Source organism: Aulostomus chinensis, chromosome 13, assembly GCF_037954235.1.
Source record: "Aulostomus chinensis isolate RoL2024-O1b breed Wild chromosome 13, RoL_Achi_v1.0, whole genome shotgun sequence".
NCBI classification, from domain to species: domain Eukaryota; kingdom Metazoa; phylum Chordata; class Actinopteri; order Syngnathiformes; family Aulostomidae; genus Aulostomus; species Aulostomus chinensis.
This window is the reverse complement of record NC_141332.1, coordinates 12,297,456-12,319,798: the sequence shown is the minus strand read 5'-3', so window position 1 is coordinate 12,319,798 and position 22,343 is coordinate 12,297,456. Positions and strand designations below refer to the sequence as shown.

Genomic DNA, 22,343 nt, shown 5'->3' with positions numbered 1-22,343 from the left:
CAAGGGAGATTGACATCCCAATGAGACCATGCGCTCTAATTTAAGGGATCTAAAGTGAATGGTCTAAGGCGCGCACGGTGAGTGCCTTTGGGGCGTGTCCAGTCCATTAAAATGAGTCAACAATCAATAATCTGGGCGTGAAGTACAGCAGGAGGTGCAAACGGGGTTGTCATTGGTCTCCAGATTAATCATGGTGGACGTGAAAGCTCAAACGTTATTCTAGCTTTTATTAGCAGTCGTCTTAAATGGCCGAACGCGCACCTAAAGCTTTTTAGGTGTGTTTGATGCTTCTACTCAGGAGGACCCCGAGCCTGTAACCACGCTGCTTCTGCGGTGGGGGCGTGTTAGATCTGATTTCTTTGGTGCACCAAACAATGATCAGTTTCCATGCATTTGGCCCTCATGCAAAAGTGCAAACAAATATTATAACTTGTTACTCTTGTTACACCCCTCCCCCCGCCCCGCCGCCCGGAAGGTTTTCTTTGTCTTGTTTTGTTTATAATTACAGTTTTTTAGGTCTGCCGGTTGAAATGAAATGAAATGTGCTTCATGCAGGGACATTACTGCACGCACGGAAAAGTTTACAGTGACTGACAGCAACCACAGCAAACAACGAATATTAGAACAAAACACAATTAAATAACTCCCCTGCAAGCTCCAAACAGGCATTGCCTTTTGGAAATTTAATTAATTACATTACCCTGCTCTACCTGCTTACCATGCTTAAACACAACAAAGGCTCAGATGAGTTAAGGAACAGGTGCGATAGCTAAATATTGAGGAAGCCGCATGAGAAACTAGCAAAGTTACCTGCACCAGGAACAAGCTGGAGCCCTACTGCTCACCTTTGCCCTGACTGAGTTTTCAAGTTACATGTTCCAATTTTTTTTTTCTTTAATAAGATATCCTCTCTAGTCTCGCTGGACTTTTTACAGTCGCTGGTACTCTGTTATAGCCATATGCAGTTAAAGCCTTTTCAGCAAAAAAACAAAAAACACCTAATGGCTGGGAAACTTGCACGGCACAAATCTCTAAAGGGAACATTATTTTGACCTAATTTTCTGGCCATGCGATGCCCTCCGTTGTATTTATTTATTTATTTGTTTATTTATTTTAAAGTCAGGCAGAGGGCTGAGCCGCTGTAATGAGATTCAGAATGGAAAACATAGAACACACTCACGGGCAGATTCAACACAATGAATTTTTAATCAGAATATCAAAAGATCCTCTTAAACTCAACCTAAGGAGACGTGTTGCTGTCGGACTTGTATTTGTCTTGGAGTCGATGACTCTGGCAGATGTTGTTTGATAAGACAACAGCTTTCTTCCCCCACAGCTGTGTTTGCCTCCAACCCTCCAATCCTCCACAAACACTGGGCGTTTGGCCATTTCGGATTAAAAAAAGCATATACTATTTTGACTTGGAAAGATATTGCTGCTTCTTTCTTTTTAGAAAAGATCTCTCTGCTCTGTGACACTTATCCATCATTTGTGTCCTTTGTGTGTGTGTGTGTGTGGGGGGGGGGGGTGTTTGTCGGCAGTTTTTGAATTTCCTATTGATTTCCTTTATCTATGTGCTCAGTTTTGTGGGGCAAATGTGATAAAGCAGGAGAGAGAAGAGGGATTAAGGTAAAATGATTATAGATGGAGTGTCACAGCACCCTGAAGATATCATCACCCCACAGCTTGCAATTATTTCACGACAACAACACAAAAGAAGAGAGGATAGCACATTGAGGCAATCCAAGAAGTGGACATATGGCATTCCTCATAAAGCTCTGACACTTTGATTTGACGACAATAAAAAAAATCCACCACTATAAAAGTAATTTATTCCACTGCTAAATAATAAAAACCGTAATGCTACCATTACCCAAGCATGTGTAGGTTTAAGAATAATGCGAGGAACACTGACCCATATATGAGCTTTATGGCAAACCCATGAATGTAAAGCGTAGATCAAGCCCCTTTTTTTGTGATGCAACATGACAGCCCATCTATGCTGCACACATGTGCTCACCGCCGCTCAAATAATGGGCTGCTTTATGAACTATAAGTCAACAATGACAGCGTAAGTCTGTGTTCCCTTATTGAAGATGATATCAGCGCTGCGTTGTAATGAAGAAGAGCACCCGGCCGAGCAAACAAAAAAAAGGGGAAAAAAAGCAGCGAGAAACACTACGAGGGACCACATAAGCGGAGACGCACCGAATCTTTGCAGAGCATTAAACACGTTCGCCGCTGTGCTCTTTGTAAGCTCCAAATGTTTACGATAAGAAAAAGCCTGTACATGTGGTGCATTTTTAAATTAAAGAAACAAGTGGGGGTGGGTAGGGCGGGGGGTTGCTATTCAGAACTATTCATCTCAGGTGCATCAGGGATTTGTCTGGCAGCAGCTCGGCTGCATGTGGCTGCTTTCCATTTTGTTTTCTCAATGAGAGAAAGCGCTCAAGGAGAGTGCGGTGCATTGTTTGTAGCAGAGATTATTTTTCATTTCAAGATGTTATGAACCCTTATGTGTGTGAAAAAAGCATAGGTGGAGCAGTTTAAGAACTAGGGAGGAAGGGCTTTTTATACTTGTAACCATCTCTGATGTCAGCATTTTTTATTTGATGCGCTCTCTCTCTCTCTCTCTCTCTCTCTCTCTCTCTCTCTCTCTCTCTATCTGTCTTTGTATCTCTTTTTTAATCTCTCCAACAAAGCCCATTACGGCTATGTTCCTACTGTTGTTGCAGCGATTGCCATTCACTAGACTCCGCTACAGTACCCATAATAACTGAATCAGTACTTGAGCTGGAATAGAACATCTGCATCAGCTGAAGTTGGCTCACTGGTTTCAAAATAAAAAAATTAAAAAAAAAACTCTGAAAACTTGAATCAGAGGTGCTGTTGTTCTAACGAAGGTCGGAGAGTTAGGTGAAGACGACATTTAAGAAAAATTAAAGAAATAATTAATGTCTTATCTTTTTCTTTCCACTTGACTTGTTTATTGTTCTCTGTGTGTGGTGGAGGATGATTCCCGGGCTAAAGTCAGTCAAGAATGAAGAGGACATCAGGCAGTGTTGTGATGAATACAAAACATCAACAGGGAGTGTCACAATGTGCTCTCCCACCTAGTAAATATTGGATCACAGCGCTCCCAGCTTCCAGCTCCGATGAAATATTGAAGCGTTCTATCACCTTGATCCGCACGTTTCTGGCTTGTTTCAAAAGAGACAGTCGCTAGCGGAGGCTCTGACAAGGCTGCATGTCTGTGCAGAAACAAGGGCTCCATCATAACTGATTGCTTGTGACAGTTCACAGTCGCCGGGCCAGTGAAGCATCATAACCTTGTGAAACTAGTGTACGGGCAGTCTAGCATACAGGCTAAAGGAGACGAGCAAGAAAAATGGATTAGCATATTCCTCGCAGTGATACAGAGATGCAAATAAGACACGCAGTGCCATGAATATCCTCCGTGGTTAATATTAAACACATCTTATGTAATCAAAGAGATAATGTAGACCAACACCTCTGGAGACAGAATTTATAGATAATTACTGCAACAGTGATTGCAGCTGACAATGGAAGACCCCGACATTATCAGAGAGGGTCTGTTGATGTGTGGGAAGGGAGTGCTGATGACACTGAAACAGAAATATCTTCCAGCAAGCCTGAGGAACAACGCTCAAATTAGTCGCTAATATATTTCTGATGTTCGCTGATTTGCAGGAGTTTAATGAAATCTGCAGGTGGGATGTACAGAAACGATCAAATGGTTGGAATTATTAAAAAAAACAAAAAAACAAAAAAAACTGCAACAGCAGCTCCACTGCTATTAAGGGCATTTAAGAGAAACGCATTTAAAAGCGATGTGGCGACAATATATGATTTAACATGATTTTTTTTTCTTTTTTACCCTCTACACCCGCTCCTCGACGCTCACTATCCCCATGAGTGAGAATTAAGTGAACATGATGTGCCCGCTCGACCATGACCCTCCTCTGTTTCTCCCTTCAATGGTTAATTCTGAGCGCGCTGTTATGTGGCTCTTGCCATTTCACACATGGCTACGTAAAACCTGTGGGCGGTTGCTCTCAGCCCGCTGTCCGTGTTTGTGTGTCCATGCATGACTATATGATGAAATATTGAAGTGTTCTATCAGCAACTATTGGTTATACCCTTCCCACCTTCGTTACCTTCCCTTAATTTTATTTTCCCTCCTGTCTTTGTGTCAATGGCAAGGCCTTATTTTATATTATTTATTTATTTATTTATTTAATTTTTTTTTTTTGCACAGCGTGGCGTGCAATCATGAAGGCAACCTCATCTGGACCCATGACAGAGCTAATCCATCGCAGCTGCGGAATGAAAAGGCCGTTTGGAGTGAATCCATTGCTAAGGCCTCAGCGGAAAGCTTCCCTCAGATGCCGTTGGCCTTTGCAGCCCTGACAGTGCTAGAACGTGATGAAAAAAAAGGACTTTGGCGAGTTCAGTGGCTTAGCTGTGTGTATGAGAGAGAGGAGGGAATCATGAGTAGAGAGGCGCAGTACTGAGGATGGAGAGATGAAGTAACCAACCACATTATTTGTGTATGTCGGTGTGTGTGTGTGTGTGTGTGTGTGTGTGTGTGAGTGATTGCAAATAGGTATCACAGTCGGGGCCTGCAAGCTCTCCTCAAACTTGTCTGAAGGGCCATCATCTGTCAGTAAGGGGCGTCCCTCAATAGTCCACCAAGTTTTAATATGTTAGAAAAAAATAATCAAACTCCAAAGGCAGTCAGACGGTCTCCTGGTCCCACTTAAACCAGCGCTGCAGGACCACAGTTAGGGAGGATTTTCCACTTTTGGATACTGTTTTGTCTTGGACACAGCAAGCAGGAGCAAGTTCATTCAATTTGGAAAGACACACACCGATTTTATTTTCCCAAATCATTAACTCTTGATTAAAACACATAAAATATGGCTCTTTATCAGTTCCAGTCAATATTTGATATACAATACAAAAATATACAACCTCATTAAAACTGAGATGTTCTGGACAGATGCTGGTCTCAGCCGGCTGGGGGGGAGTAAGGGAGCAGGGACTGTCTGCAAAGTGCAGCAATGAATAATTTCCAGCTTGTATGTACAGTGTAACCAAAACCCCTTAATACATTCATTATCTCCTGTTTTTACGCTGAGCCCTGTGCGTAAAAATAGAAAAACAATGCCTTGCATGTTTTTTAAATATTACATGACCTCATTCTCACAGTGCGGCACCGTCAGTTTTATTTTCTTAACTAAGTGCTGTAGAACCAACAACAGACCCCTGGTTAAAAGCTGACTAAATATGGATACTGTTTTCTTAAATTGAGCTTGCTTGTGGTTTCCTCGTTTTTGCATGAAGTTTAAAATAGTTTCAGTGGACATATTAGTTCACTAATAGAGTTATGTTTCAGAATAAACCAAAAAAAGTCAGAAACATATTCAAATTACTGAACCGATGTCATTAACACGGGCCGAGTTGACTTCTGCGACTTGACTAAGGATGGGGTTTTTTTGGAAAGCAGAAGTCGAAGTGGGGCTGCACGGTGGTGCAGTGGTCAGCACTGTGGCCTCACAGCAAGAAGGTTCCGGGTTCGAGTCCCGGCTCCAGCACAGGATCTTTCTGTGTGGAGTCTGCATGTTCTCCCTGTTCCTGTGTGGGTTCTCTCTGGTACTCCAGCTTCCTCCCACAGTCCAAAGACATCAAGAGGGGACGAGGCTGATTGATACTCTAAATTGACTGTAGGTGTGACTGTGAGTGTGAATGGTTGTCTGTCTCTATGTGTTGGTCCTGAGATGGACTGGTGACCTGTCCAGGGTGAACCCCGCCTCTCACCCGTAGATGCTGGGATAGGCTCCAGCCCCCCTGCGACCCTTACTAGTAAGGAATGAGCGGAAGACAACAATGGAAGTCAAAGTGTGAGGCTTTACCCGTCTGTGCAGATGAGCCGCATATATTCAACACCAGGACGAAATGGCTGTGAAGGGAAAAGTGGTCAAAAGTAGTGTTATGTCCCCGTTGGAATTAATTTACCATAAAGAAACTCACAAAATGTGTGAATGGGTGAAACAAAGTAGCTTCTTACTCTTCGTGTGAATGGGCAGCAAGTTTGAGTAACAGCTTGGCCGCCTGCGTCTGGGGTCGTAATGGGCACTTTGTCTCTTTTCACGGAGCCAGCTCGGCCCTCTGCCTGATGTTGCCAGAAGATCATTACCAGCAAAACCTTGACTTAATATGCAGTTTTCCCTATCCAACTATCCCACTTGGGCTAATGTTTTGATTCCAGCTACAAAGTTGTCTGATTTACATTTTTGTTGTTGTTCTTTTTTTTTTTTTTCCTTCCCATCTCGTTGGATGTAAAATTACTGACCTCTATTGACCTCTGTGAGGCTTGTCTCAACAGAAATCAGAAACCTGACTGTTCCTCTGGGGCAGTGTTTTCCAAAGCACTCCTAGAGGAGCCGCCCTCTTGTCCAAGCTGTTTTTCATCCCCTCCAACCCGGTCCGTCTGAGAATCAATCCAATGATTTGATTTGATTCGGGCCATCTGTGATGAAGCTGTCGTCTGATGGTGTGTGTGTGGAGAGAGAGAGAGAGAGGGGGAGAGAGGGAGGGGTCTGTTTTCCATAACACAAGCCTTGTTAAGAAAAAGTTTCAGTCCGCTGAAATGCTACTAAGCTTTAAATTTAAGCTGATACAGGAAGTGTTGAAATGTCATGAAGTAACGGAGACTATTAGAAAGAAAGGCCTAATATTAAGACCATTTTTCACTCAACAGCCAACAGAGCTGGCGCTGTCATGGACGTCGCATCCCCACAGCTATCAGCATTTTGGCTTTTAGCCTATTTTGACTGGAGTAAAAAAGGCACAATCAGCAAACCCAATTTAGCTTTTAATTTGGTCTATTAACGATTCGTAATAGCAGCTAAGCTAAATGTATTTGCCTCAAGTGAAAAAAAAAATGACCACTTGGTGCAGGTTTTGGGTTAGACAATGGAGAATGTGCAAGCTAACAAGCTAATTGGCTATTTCTGTATCTGCAGTGTCTGCTGCAGTGTTCTGAGTAGATAAAATTAGCCTCCCAACCGGGGCTAATCAGCTGGCGTTTCTATCGGCTTGTGGAGGCGTACTCCATGTGTATGCAAAATTACTGACACCAGACATCCATATGTGGAAATGAGGTGTAAACAGTCAACTGTGCAGATTGGTAAAATATGCTGTAGTAACAATCAGCGACGGGGTTTGACGGAACCGACTCAGGAGGGGCTCCAAAAAATGTGATTTCTTTTTTTCTTTTATGTTAGTTGCTACATTATTGACTGCGGCAGCTTAAATGTAATTCCTTTATTCTCAGGACAGTTTCTCTCCTGCACATTTGTGCCGCTGATTCCATCCCCGAGCTATCTTCAGCACGAGGATGCACGAGTATAATCTTGAAAAAGGCTTAGATGTAATTAAAACTCCATTTAAAATCAGTGACCAAAGTGAATTGTTTTATATTGTGTTTGAGGAATCAAAATTAAATGTTTATTCTGATAATTGAATAAAATTTCAAATTCTATCACAAACACGTATGAGATTTTAATGAATTTGTTCGAAATTTAATTTCTTAAGTCGCAAAAGAGTGACAGATAAAACTGTTTGATTACCAGAGGAAAGTGAGGCAGGTGGACCCGAATGCAGAGTTCAATCGTTCATAAAACGGGTTGGTCCCCAGGTACGTAATCGACGAATCCAAATCAGCAGGCAAAAGGTGTAAGCTAATAAAACGTAATTGATCAAATGCCAAGAAAAACACACGCTTGAAAACTCAGTCGTGGGTGAAGATGATCCGGCACAGAGGGAGGTGGAGACGAGGACAGGAAGATGCAGGTGAGGTCGTCAGACAAAGATGGAACACAAGAGCAAAGAAGGTAATCCACAGGCGGGAAATTTGACAGGAAGTAGTTAGTAAGTTAATTTCAGTAAACGATTAGAGTATGTTGTCAGCCCAGGGACAAACATGACAAAGCCCGGGACACAATGCAGCATTATTAGTCATGATATTAAACTACGCTCAAATGGTTTTTGCTGGTGTTGGTGCCCGGCACATATCCAGTTAATGAAAGGTCCACCGAGAATGAGATGGAGCATCTTTTCATCTCACGTCTTGGTCTCTTCTCTCCAAGTGGCTAAATGAAGTGGCTCCTGAAGTGAAGCATTTCAGGGGAATTTTTATTGCCTTTTTTTATGGGGAAAATGTGCTGTAGAGGAGAAGGGTTTGGATGGTGGGGTGGGGGGGTGGGGGGCTCCTTGAATGTATAGGATTACAGCTCAGTCACTGTGTTTTCATCTCTCTCTGCTACCTTCAGTTTTATCATTCAGGGACAGAGCACTGTCTCAGCAAGGGCACTAATAAGATGAAAAGTGGTGCTGGACTCAACATACTTAACCGTGGCTGGATTGAGGCTGAGAGGGAGAGGGAATTTCTTAAAGTGATGTCTTCAAGGTTAAACAAATGCTCCCATCTCCTGTCCTCTTTGACTTCTTCTATTATTCTTCTCGAAGAGCTGGAGGAGACCGGCCCCGGAGAGATGCCGTTTTAAAATTCAGCCCTGTAATCAAGCTTTCATGCAAATCCCTCGGTGACTTGGATATCGTGACATGGAATTTGATGAGTGAGACCGGTGGCAAAAGGCTATGTTAAAATAAATACGCAGGAAGTGGCCGGTAGTCATGTCGTCTTGGTGGCAGACTCTTGGCTGTGCATGTATAAGACATACTTGAGACGCCAGGATCTGAAATGGCCCTAAAGGACAGAAACAAGCAGTCAGGAAGAATCGTCCTCAGATGGTTTGCACTGTAACTGAAATATGGAAATTCAGCAGTCCTCGCTACCCCGTCTGCCCGATGAAGAAAAGAGGCAACGACAAAAAGAAACAAGATTTGCAAGCAAGACTGAGCCATGTAACAGTATTATTATGATGATTTTTTTTTTTCAAACAGTTTTTCTATAAAGTGTTTTAGCTTCTAGTCATCATGCAAACAACTATTTGGTCACTTTTGGACAATTCTTTGCAGGGTGAAGCTGCTCGGTGAGTTTTATTGGAGATGTTTTCGATTGACAAAAGTAGCTTTAAGTTTATATTGCTGCCGCTTGGTTTAGCTTTCGACAGCTTGTCTTTATTTTTGCAGTTTTGTTTTTTGTGTTTTTTTTTTAAATAGTGCCTGTGTGGATGGGATTTATTTTAGAACAAAGAAGGAAATCCCTCTTTTTAAAAAATAGGCATGCACCTGTGGACTTAGCCTGAATAACAGATGAGGTATAAGGGAGGACAGAAAGAAAAAAAAACAATTGAGCATTTTGACACTGATGGAAAAAATATGTGTGCCTGGATTTTTTTTTTTTTCCCAATCATCCAAGTAAGAACAGGAACAAGGGAGGTTTTCAGCTGCCAGGTATTTCCTGTGCTGTTTAGAATTGAATTCAAAACAAGTCACTGCGCTCTCTGCCTGAAATATCAGCACAAATGTTTACCCAGGCGAGCCCGGCACTCCCTGTAGTCAAGAGGCATCTTCTTAAACCTTTTCTTTAATATCTTTGATGGAACTGAAAGTTTTCTCCATCTGTCTTCTTTTTTAACCGCGTTTGTCGTGAAGGTTCAGACTGAACTGTTTCCCGTGATTCAGCAGAGTTAATCTTGCTCTTGTCATGGAGGCAGAGCTCTAGACTTCCTCTGACAGCAAGAGTTTGCATCTTTGCAGTTTGCTGACATGTCCGAGGCACCCGGCTTCCTCCGCCTCGCTTCACTCTGGCTACAAGGATGCCGATTATTAGTGTGTTAGAACATGTGGGCCTTTCGTGACTCTCCGTCCTTACGCATTCATGGCGCAATCCACAAACCTCTTCATCTACGGCCACTGTGTTCTTTCTTGCATCGAACTCGTCCCTTCCTCCATATTCATCTGCAAAGAGGAGCACGCCTCAGGCCCGCATAGCTGATTGGGAGGATTAGTGGTGTGTGAGGGACTTTGTCACCGGCTTTCTGGGAAATCCAATTACAGAATATCATAAGCCTTACATGTTTCATACTCTGCTGAATCCTCCTTAAAAAATGCATACAGACGCACTCAAAGGGTCAGTGTTTAGCAGCAGTCCTGTGTGCTGTCGTGATCTTCCTGAGGAGAGATCATCTTTTTAGTCCTGTAGCCCTTTTCTCGCCTCTGCATTGCAGCAAATGGTGGACTGCACGAGCCTGTCAAAGAGAGGATTGTTATTTGTTCAGAGGGATGGGCCGGGATATCAGGGCTCGGCTCTCGACGTGAAGCGACGGCCGAGCATTTTTGTCTTTTATCTGCTTGCATAGATAGCCCTTAATTGCATGTGTCAAGGAAATGACATGCAGCGGGTGGGGGCACGCAACCAGAGAGTTCTGTATATATCAGTCGAGTCCTATCAAACTGATTTCCCCAGTTCCTCTGCAACCTGTCCAATCTTGCAACTGCCATCACAACAGTGTTATCTAAACTTTTGAAATGGCCAACATATTGAACATTTGAACAGCGTTCCTGTTCAAACCTCCTGCTCTTTTGCTCTGCATAATGAGTGCGTGGGTCAAACAGAGGGCGTTGCATTGATAATAAAGAAATCACTGTGTGTGTGTGTGTGTGTGTGTGTGTGTGTCAGCGAGAGAGTCCTCAGTGGGGTGTAGATCTTTTTGACCTGCACGATGCAGCCAGCCCCTAGTGTTGCTCTGTATTTAAACAAAGCATGATGGGAAGACCTTGAAGGTGAAAATATCTGTCAGGAGATGGAGTTGAGAGCCATTGACTCCCTTGGGGATGGCTCAGTAGCCACTCTCTCAAGTACATGACTATATCATCAAGATGGCAGGTGGTTGAAGGGCCGCAGAAGGGGGGAAAAGGGAGGAAAGAGAATAGTTAATGTACTCCAGTGATAAGGACGAACAGTCTTGTGGACCACGCCTGACCCCGGTAACAATATGCAGCAGACAAATCTCCAATGTGACAAGCTGCTTTATTATAAAATCTCTCCATGGTCACATTAGTCATGTCATTTATGCAACTCTTGAAGCCGTGTTAGGGTTTTACATCCATAATTTCATTGAAAGACTTTCAAATTCATTCTGTTTTTACGAAATAAGGTCTGCACATCAATAGAATCGGCAAATATTGGTCTTTTTTTCTTAAGACGATGGTATTGGTGGCCGATATTTATATGGGCCCAGTTTTAAACGAAGTCTCTTCTTCTGTGCTCATCATCAGTCAAAAGTAAACAACAATAGAGCTTTTTTTTTTTTTTTCTTTTCTGGATGTTTTAATTAGAAAGAAAAAATTCTTTTTGAAAATGCACATAGCTTACATGTGTTTTTCAGTATATACAGTGTGTGAATATCACATTAGCTTGATTTCTTTATCCATGTAATATCAATAAATATCAGCTGTCAGTCAAAATCTGTTGTAAAATATATTGGAAAGCCATGTCAGATATGGAGAAAAAATCTAAAATCAGTGTGTGTGTGGGTGGGATTTTTGTCTTTGTCCAATTTTTTAAACCAACACTGTTTTGGTTTAACGATGGTGAGAGTATTAGCAAATATTCCTTTTTTTTGGTCAGTGTTTGGATTTGCGCTGTATGTTGATTTGAAGAAAAAAAAGATTTATGCTCATAATTTCACATCAGTATTAACATTTTTACCAAACGAACTGCAAATAAGCAACATTCATGCTAGATGTGTCAGCACGTTGGACTCCATCTGGGCTGTTTAGGCTCAGAGGTTTACATGCTTCTCTCGGTGCAGGGCGACTTAACAGCCTGTTTGATAGCGGCAGTCGAGTTTAAACCATCAAATCCACTGGCCAGGTTTGTTCATGTAACGTTTATTAGGAAAAACGGGAACCTATTGGGTGTAACGATCTTTAGTTATATCCAGTCGATTGGGATTTAGTTGATTCCTGCTTAAAACATGTAGAAAAAACAATTTAAGAATATCAGAAATGTATTGTAGCGCAGGTACATGTTCGGTGACGTAGGAGCAGAGTTTCCTCCTTCTGCAATAAATATGAAATCATACAGAACCTTTAATAGATAACACATGCGGATTATTTTAGATAGGAGAAAGATCATTAAAAAAAGCTGCTTTTTAAAACATAAATGATGCTTTTCTTCTTTTAGTTGAAATAAACTTTCATTCATAGTGAATCATTTGCTAGTATATGCATTGTCGTATATCGTATTTTATGCCATTATTTATATTTGAATGCAGTTTGAGAATTACAAATCCACCACCATCTTTAACCATCGTACAACTGCGCTGAGAGTTCCTGCTCTCGATAACTTCTAAGGTCGAAGTTGATGCAGCAGGACCGTTAACAGCTTCCTCGTATTGTTTCAAGGCACCATTACAGCCGAGTTGTTCCTCAATCTGGGTCTGCTGTAGAAGCACATCACATCTCTACATGACAAAAGCTGGTGCTACCCCCGGGGGGCAATTACAAATTGCTATCTCCCCCTGACAGCAGAGCAGGACGGGCTTGTCCCAGTGAAGGCTGGTGGAAACTGGTTTGACAACGTGACAAAGGGCTTTGCAAAAGTCCTCAACTCCTATGTTAAATTACTCTACTTCATCAGATAACAATAAATACATTCATATTTGGCCTTTATACCATTTTTTTCTTTATAGCAAGACTTTTAATGACTTACTGGTAAGTTTCATGCCACATGGCATTATTTAAGAGAATCTAAAAAGTAATAGGCTGAAGAGAGACAACTGTGAGGCAACTAAAATATGAGTGTATAACTGGATCCATATATAGATTTACACCTTGGTTATAATGTAATATCGGGCTGCTGTGTGCAATGCTGATTACATCATTTTTACTTTACTCCCTCACTGGAGCATGGCTGTTTCCCTCTTTAAAAAAAAACAACCCAAAAAACCATTGTACTGTTGATGGAACCAGATATTTCTAGTGAGTGAGGTTTTGTTCCATGTACTGTTCATATATTGCAAACAAATCGTATAATAATCATAGTGAAACCATGGGCCTCACTGATGAGATGTTCTTATCCAGAAATGTATGCAGAAGATCATTTCATGAGGAAGGCTCCAACTTTAAATTGATGTTTTGCATCAGTCAGGTCATTAGCTAGCAAGTGGCTAACATTAGCTGCTATTCTCTAGTCAGTTCCTTGGAGCTCCTTTGTCACACTGTGGCAGGACACTTTCTGAGACACGATATTTACAATAATTTTGCCTTCAACGTTCCGCAAACGTTCAGCAATTTTATTTTTGGGAACGTCGTATTTTTCCAACGTTCTGTGCAACATTCATACCTGCCGTAAAGTTCCACCTATTGTACAAGAGTAGTTAAGCATCATGACTTATTTTATTAGGGGTGCTTAATCACTAATAAAAGCTTACAATCTCTACGGCGTACCAGCAGGAGGAGCTGGGATGACGAAGACACTGAGTAAAATAGGAGTGCTTGTGGCTGACGGGGGAGACAGCAGAGCCGGAGAGAAAGACACTGTGTGTGTTTTTTGAAAAAGGATACGAAAACAGCTAAAGAGATACAATCATCATTGACATTTGCTGTTCCCGCACACCCACCCCCACCTCCCCTTGGCTCCACAAGGCTCTGGCTCATGGGCCACAAAAGAGCATGGAAGTCCAAATGCTGGGAGTGTATGAAAATGTTTTTTATGAATTAGCTAGAGTGCCTGCAGGACACCACGTATCCCTCTGAACTAGAATTCCAGCAGGCCAGTCATCTCAAGCGATGCATCAGAAATGTAACATCCCTGTAGCGCTGCGAGTGTCCTGATTATAGAAGGCAATGAGGGCGGCACACTGTGTGTGTTTGACCAGTGAACTGGAGATGGGATGCATGGTTCCCTGCAGCAGGAAGGGGGGAGGAGGAGGAGGAGGAGGCACAGTTAGCTGCAGAGGAAGAAAAAAGATTGGAGCTAAAGAAAAGGGGAGGAAGATGAGGCAGGCTTATCTTGGTGTTTTTACCTCTCAGTCCTCATGCAGGCTTCTGTAATGACTCTCTGCTCATGCATATGGTTGTTTGAGTAAATTGATATAGAAATTCAGAGTGACACACATTCAATTATAGTAAGTGATGTGTTATTCCCTCAGAGTTACAGTCAGGTTTGGCCTCTTTATTTCCTGCTACAGTACCACATTTATTCGTCTTTATTTAATTACGAAGCAGGATGAGATCTACGGGGCTGCGTTCCTTCCTATGAGGGCATCACACGCTTCCAGTCCAGCACCAGTCTCTGCTCCACTGATGCAGCAGGGCGATATTATTGGGGGGGGTGAGAAGGTAAGGAGAAAGGCACTCAGGTGGAGCGAGATACTGCCACACTTGAGGAGGATGTATGCTTTGGGGGATGACCAGATGGCTGAGGCAAAAGACGGGCAACAAAAGGAGAGGTCAAATAGAGTGGTGAGGATGGAAGTGAGGAGAAGAGGGAGGGGATCAGTGCTGCGTGAACAGAGACGTTTCTGCTAGAAGGAGTAGGAATACATACATATACAGAGGAATGCAGTAATACAGAACTTTGCAGAAATCATTTCAGAAACAGCCAACTGCGTTTATTTTTACACACAGTTTAGAACAACCCGAGCTTGACCAAAGTGCATTACAGAAAAATCCACAGCAAAATGAAATGGTAAGAATTATACAGAGAACATTTACGAAAGTACACTAATTAACAATAATGACGCAGATGCAAATAAAGGAATGTATCAGGATTCATTGAAAGCCAGAGGAAACCAGTGAGTTTTTGGTCTAGCTGTGTAAAAGTCTATGCAAGGGGATGATTGAACAAGGGGAGAGAGAGAGGCTGTTCCACAGCGTTGGCCCGGTTACAGAAAAAGCGTGGTCCCCTTTTTGCCTCAAAGGACTCTTAGAGACGGAATAGAGGAGCAGCTTATCAGAAGACCTTAATGGTCTGGAGGGACAATGGAAATGTAAAAGGTCACTGAGGTATGCTGCGGCCAGGGTATTCAAGGGTTGTTTTTTTACGTAAAATTTTGAGCTCAAATGCAGTGCAGTGGTATTAAAATTGAATTTTAATTATTGGATCAGAATTCTCCACCAGCTGAAAATGGGAAAGGGTGGGCTGACTGGTACCAAAATGAAGTGTGTGTGTGTGTGTGTGTGTGTGTGTGTGTGTGTGTGTGTGTGTGTGTGTGTGTGTGTGTGTGTGTGTGTGTGTGTGTGTGTGTGTGAAGGTAAAAAGAAAATCTAATTATTGATAATTATCCTGAAAGCCATAAAACAAACCCTGTGCATGACCCTTCTTGCATGTCTAAAATGGTAAAAAGGATGACTTCAAGCTGCATTTATTTGCCTTTCAAATTCAAGTTTAGAGTAGAATAACACGCTAACATTCCAAGCTAGTGTATCCAAGACCAGGCGCAAGGTCAGGGGCTACCTTGTTTTGCAACATCAGGAGGCCAGGAGAATTAGAATTTCTGTTTTGCTTTCACATAATGTTGACAATGGCTCACCAGCCAATGTTTGACATTTGAGACTTTCCAGAAAAAGCAAAAGCCCCAAATGTGTCTCTTGATCCAGTTCCCACAATAGATTAAGAATAAGATTTCATGTAAAAGTCAATATCATATATATTATTATTAGAATTGAAGGTCCAACCAGTTCTTCAGGGTCCAGTTGAAAGCAATTTTGTTTTATGCAGTTTATGAAGCTGTAAAATTTGACAAACTTCAATTTCACTGCAAAGAAACTATAAATTCCTTATTTTGATGTGTTTCGGCCGATTGACTTATTTCTTGTCTCTTTCCTATTAATGATGTCATCAGGCTATATTCTCTGCTCATTTGCTCCACTTTCTTATTATTCATGCTTGACTGGAGGAATTAGAATGAGCTGAAATATGAAATGTGAAAATATTCAGAGAGTGAATCCGTGGCAGTTGCATCAAATGTAAATCAGTGTTTTATAGAATTAATGTTATATTAGATATCAGGAGTTTGAAGAGCTATCGGCTCATTTCTCACATCCAGCTCCCGGTGGTGAGAAGTCTTTCATTTCCTTAATCGGTCATGATCAGCAACACTGCTAACTCCAATCCAGGCCTCCTTTAAAAAAAAAAGAAAAAAGAAAGAAATCACTTCCAACCAATGTAAACACCCATGAAGCCCTGACAACTGGTGTAGCCTGTTAGTTTGATAAGAGAGAGAAGACAAAAGGATTCTTTAGAGCACTGCTTCATTGAGAATCAATAACACCGATTCCATTAATTGTATGTAGAGCTACACTAACTGCGCTTGAGTCTATTTATGGAGGGACCGCTGCATGTGGCGGTGAAAGCCTGTTATACCGCCGTATAACGTGTCAGAAATGATGCTGTTGCAGGAGGAAGAGGAGGTGATACAGGTGCCTTGTGTCTGAGGGGCTGTCTTACAGGAAGCTGACTGAGAACAGGCCCCTTCTAAGGCCAGGATCAGATGACAATTTTGTTGTTTTATTTTCTTGATTGTCATGTCTGATTAGGCTATAGTGCCATCTATTCTTACCTGCGGTGGTTCAGAGCCATCATAGTTTGCCATTCTGGTCAACTTGAAGAAGGAAAAAGATATCGTCATAGCAACGGGGGGGCTATGTGTAATGCTGGCGGTCTTTTTTTCCAGAAAATGAAAAGACATGCGATCATGGACCTGATCACATAAAATGGTCAACCGTTCTCGTACTTTAGTAGACTGCTCGCGTTATAGCTCAGCTAACTCTTCGGTCTGCTCATTTTTATTTTATTTTATTTATTATGTTCGCCTTTCACTCCATTTCTATGCCTAAATTTGCCACTTTACCCTTCTAAACTGTCCTTGTTGTTCCAAACCTTCTGCTATTCTGGCGAGCACCATGGACGACCACATGCTCCTGCTGTACATCTTTCTAATCCTCTGTTCTTTCACTGATGGTGAAGACTTTCAGAAAAAGTGCCCATAGCAGCCAGAGGAGGCGCTAGCGCAGATATCAGGACATATGGAGGCTTGTTTGGTTGTTCTTGTCAAGGTAGTCCACTGAGGAAATGTGAAAAAAGGCAGGAGTATTGTTGCCTCTGCTCAGTTTCATTGTTGACAGCAGCAACAGCTGAATCTCGTCTTCTTCCACGTGATGTCATACTACTGGTCAACACCAAGTAGCGCGATGAGTGAATTGTCACAGTCGAAGAAAAAAAACGACTGGCGTGCCAGAATTTCTTTGGTCCTCAGGCCTGATGTTCATAATCAAGCGCTACGAAGCGAAATGTATCAGCTGCATCAAAATCTGGCTGAACTTGTGTAGTCTGACCCCAGCATAGGCCTGGAACATTCCTCTCAAGCATGTCACTATGAGAGAATCCAGCTGACGATCATTCTATACGGCATCTCTTGTGGGATCACTGGGTCACACAAACCAATCCGCTGCAATAAGACGGTGATGCTGAAAAGGGTGACAATAGAAGGAAAAGGTTGTTATTGAAGCTCAGCCCTGCTCAGAGCTCAACCTAATAGGAAGAGGACAGCTGAGCAGAAAGAAAGAGGCTGCCAGACCTGGTCCCCGAGGAGAGGTTCTGTGTCAGAACTGGTCCAAATTAAGAGGGAGTGCACCGAAAACTGGGCCTTGTCAAGGACTGGAGCTCCTGTTGGCTCCCATTCAGTATGGGAGATTGCACCACTCACCCTGCAGCACTTACCCACAATGCTGCTGTTCATCTGTTGATTCACTTATCAAGAAGCTGCTGTGTGTATGTGCGTGTGCATGTGTGCGCGCGTGTGTGTATATATATGTGCATTTCTGTGTGCATGTGAGAACGGATGCTTATACCTCGGAGAGGCGTCTGCACCAGGACAGATAGGGAGGGAATAGAATTAAAAAGGATGAGGCAAATCCCACCGGTGACCAGATCTCTTATTCACACAGCAATTGTGCTTTAGAGCTAAATATGTGAGCTCTGTCGTGTTGTCCTCGGAGTATCAGGTAGCGCAGGTTCTTCACACAAAAAAAATAAATAAACATGGATACAAGTATGTGTGGATATGATCTTGTACTTGATTGAGATGAGAGCAGAGACACCGGTGATGAATTGTCTTCATATCCGCCTCAATAATCTCAGAGAATGGTGATACTCCTCATTTAGAGCAATATCTAAACTGGGACCAGAGCTATGTTTGGTATGCCCCACAATGCGACTTGAATGGATCGCCTTCAGCCAATCAAATCCAATATTTATCATACAATGACTGGATAGAGCGGTTCTCCCCATCCTCCCGCCTTTGCGTTGCAATATTCACAGTGTTTACTGGCGTTAAGAATGCTTGATTACCCAGCAGGAACATTTGAAAGTCAATCAGAATAAGTGAGCAGCCATTCCGAATAGGCAAGGAGAGCAAAACACACCTGTTGCTCTCAATATTAGTTTACACATTAATGGTTTCTGACTGAATGGAAGCCGCTCTTGCCTGATAATTTACGCTGTCCCACTAGAGTGCAGGAAGAATACACAAACAAATGGAAACATGTGCATATTCTGATGCTCCCTCCCCAAGGTGGTTGTTGTAGATTTGTTACAGTGAGAGAAAAAAATAAAATAAATAAAAATTCAAATGCAGCTGACGGCTGACACGGTGCCTCAATCAGTTACACGTGACGTGTAAGGTCATGGAAAGAGTTCATTTTTCACTGGAGGCAGAAAAAGCTGTCTTTTTCAGCTCTTTTGTAGAAGGTTACAGGAGCTGCTGTGAATGCTGCGGCGGCTCGGTCATTGTGGGTGAGGGAACAGGGTGGTAACTGGTGGAGATCTTTGGTCAGTTGCATGACTTTTCCATCCTTCATCTGCCACTCTTCTTACAAATATACCGACAGTCGCCGCATTCTTCCATTTACACCTCAGGGATTTTTGCTGACATCTTTTTAGCAAGCGAATCAGGCTTTCACCACATCCTCTCATTCTCTGATGCAGTTCTTGCTGTCCACTGGTCCAACATGTATGAACAGGATTCTTATCATGTTGTAAAGATGTGAAGATGAATACTCAATTTAATCGTGTAAGTTGAGTTTTATTTTGATATCACAAGGCCTGGCGGGCTGCAAGTACTGTAGCAATTTTCATTAGTCTTATCATTTGATGGTTAAATTGTCTAATGATGAATGTCCATCTTAATATCCTAAAGCTCATTATACTGCTCTTAATTGTTGGAGGTTGATGTTTTTAATTCAAACATTTAACAAGATAGTCAAACAAATTCAAATTAGAACTGTACATAAATGTCTTAATGACAAGTTGTTTCCCAAATTATAAATATTTTCAATCACTCAAATGTATTTCATGAAAAGTAGATCAGTTTGGTCCTGTGACGGAACAAAGTACTGACGTAGTACTTCAAAGTGTCCTACAGGGGGCAGTGTACAAAGTAACTACCTCACTAGTACATTCAGTTAGGATCCTTATACAATACAGAATGGCAGATTATAGATTTGCACAGGGCGGCACGGTGGTGCAGTGGTTCGCACTGTCGCCTCACAGCAAGAAGGTTCCGGGTTCGAGCCCCGGCTCCTTCACAGGATCTTTCTGTGTGGAGTCTGCATGTTCTCCCTGTTCCTGTGTGGGTTCTCTCTGGGCTTCCTCCCACAGTCCAAAGACATCAAGAGGAGATGAGGCTGACTGATACTCTAAATTGACCGTAGGTGTGACTGTGAGTATGAATGGTTGTCTGTCTCTATGTGTTGGTCCTGTGATGGACTGGTGACCTGTCCAGGGTGAACCCCGCCTCTCACCCAAAGGCTGCTGGGATAGGCTGGATTTGCAGCAACTATAGGCAAACCTCTGGAACCCACTCAAAATAACTCATTTGGGTCGTGACCGACCAATTGAGAACCACTATACCAGTGTATTAAACAGGAATCTACAAAATGTCGCAGGGATGATGCTCTTTCGTTAAGCCAATCTGGAAGTTAGCATCACCAGGGGTTTCCTTGGAGCAAAAGACAAAGGGATTTTTTTAATGTTGAATTTTGCATCATTGCCAAAAATAATCATTGGCAAACAAAAGTTTATGAGAAACCCTTTGTTTCACGAGAAACCACTTTTATTATTTTGGACGCGTAATTGCAATTACACAAATGACACGATTTGTGAACTCAATGGCGGATGTATGACTTTACCGTTGCCACAAGGAGCCTGGCGCGTCCACCTTCGGAATGATGGCGCTTGTTAGTAACCACCGTTTTTCAGACACATAAACAAAAGTCACAAATGAGGTATTTACTGACATATTTAATTTCCTAGAACAAAGGTTAAAATATTTGAAGCTCGAACCACAAACCTATTTAAAATCACACAGAGCTCTAAGACAGGGGAACCGGACATCTGCTCTACACAATACAAGCCAGTTTCAGTTTACTTTCACTAGAGACAAAGACAGTTTGCTTCCTCAATTAAGAACTTGGAGCAAGGCACGATTTGACTTTTTTTTTTTTTCATTTATTTTGACTTTTTTATCAAAATGGTTGCCAATGAATTGTGTTTTCAGGTGACATTTTGGCGAGTTGACTGATTGTTGTAGCCAACAAACGAATAATAGCAACGTTCTCTAAACAAGGGCTGAGAATTGTTTCAGTTTACTGAAGAAGGAACCGTTCTTGTATGTTAAATGTAACAGCACAACGCTTCATTCTTATTGTATATTTTAATCTATTTTATTATGCTTGGATATGCAGTCAGCGCTTTATCAAGTGTTTTGAGGGTCAGTCAGAGTCACAGCAAGCCTTAATTGGTTGTTAGCGGTGGGTCAAACAACCCAATCGATCTCCAACTGCCTAAAGTGATGAGGCACTCCTTTGTAAATGTGCATGCACAAGTTTTGCTGACTCATCTCTTAACCCCCCTTTGCTCTTTTTTGCCCTCTGCCTCTTTTTCTTTCACAGTTTGCTCCCAGTTCTCTCGCGGAGTGTACGCCATCTTCGGATTCTACGACAAGAAGTCCATGAACACCTTGACCTCCTTCTGCGGCGCCCTGCACACCTCCTTTGTCACACCCAGTTACCCCACCGATAACGAGGTGCAGTTTGTCATTCAGATGCGACCCGCCCTCCGGGGTGCTGTCTTGAGCCTGCTCTCTCACTACAAGTGGCAGAAGTTCGTCTACCTCTACGACACAGACCGAGGTAGGTGACACAGAGGACCTTGAGTCAGGACTTAGAGCTTAAATTTCTGTGGCGAACCGCGGGGAAACGTTGCAGTGAGTCAGAGCAGCAGCTGCACAGCGGGGTTAGCAAAGGATAGCTCTACCCTGTGCTACGCTTTTAAAAAAAAAAGAAGCTGTTAGTGCTTGAACTCTTAACACCGCAATGATTTATTCAGGAGTTGTCTGTTATGTAAATCAAAAGTAAACTACCTGAGATATCGCATCTTATGAGCTATAACCTTTTGATTTCTACGAACAGTTGTCTGGTTTGTGTTGGGTAATCTTCCTATTCAATCACGCTGTTGATATTGTCTCGTCTTTCATCGGAAATATGGTATGTCACAGCTGCTGCTAAAATGTTTCTACAGAAATTAGAGTCTCCGCCTGCTTGTGGGGGCTGACTATTGTGTCGGTCTTTGTGTAGCCTCGTTGACAACTGGTTTAATGCGGCAGTGTGACAAGAGTATGACGGCCTGTCAGCATGGAGAGGTGTTCATTTCTGGGATTTCTCATGTCAAACGAGAAAATGAGCTCATTACCTGACAGTAGAATCCTGATCTACTCCTACGGAAACTTTAATTTGTTCATACAGCACCTGTGCATGGGGGAGGGACATGTTCCAGATATGACAGACAAAGCTGCATTATGTCTTTCAATAGAAACAATATGAAGGTGGCTGCGGACTACTGCTGTAGCTGCATGGCCCTGCTATGCTTATTTGCTCATTATAGAAAGGTCCTATCCTGCAGATAAGCTTCAAGCAACCAGTCTTCTCTTCAGCGTGCTCTAAGCTATCTGGTTGATTCTGTTTTTTCTGGTCCATCCTCACCCCCACCACTCTCTGCCTCGCTTTGAGGCAGATAGGAAGAATGCTTTAGTGCAGAGTCCTCTGTCTTTGGGTCTCCAAGTCTGTAGGGTCCAGAGCTGAAGGCCTTAATCCACCACACAGCCTGCAGATAATATGTGGTTAATTAGGGTCACTCTGACTAGAACACTCATTGGATCTTCCCCTGCGGACGCCAGCAACCCACTCGTCCTCCAGCAGAGCCAACCGGTCCCCATCCTTCTGGTTACTCTCCTCTGACTGAGACTGTCTGGAGCAGAGCTGGATGCATAGCGGAGGTGGGCAGC

At 42.6% G+C, this 22,343-nt stretch overlaps 1 protein-coding gene across 4 annotated transcripts in view; it reads left to right on the top strand.

Annotated features, from left to right (window-relative positions):
* Positions 1 to 22,343, top strand: part of LOC147250894 (glutamate receptor 3) — a 92,427-nt gene that overhangs the window by 5,933 nt on the left and 64,151 nt on the right. For all 4 annotated transcript variants that reach the window (XR_015118855.1, XM_086221357.1, XM_086221356.1 and 1 more), the window contains exon 3: positions 20,953 to 21,192. Coding sequence is in view for 3 of the 4 variants with exons in the window: in XM_086221357.1 (XP_086077483.1) it covers positions 20,953 to 21,192 (240 nt within the window). In the remaining variant the exon portion in view is untranslated. The remainder of the gene's footprint in view (positions 1 to 20,952; positions 21,193 to 22,343) is intronic.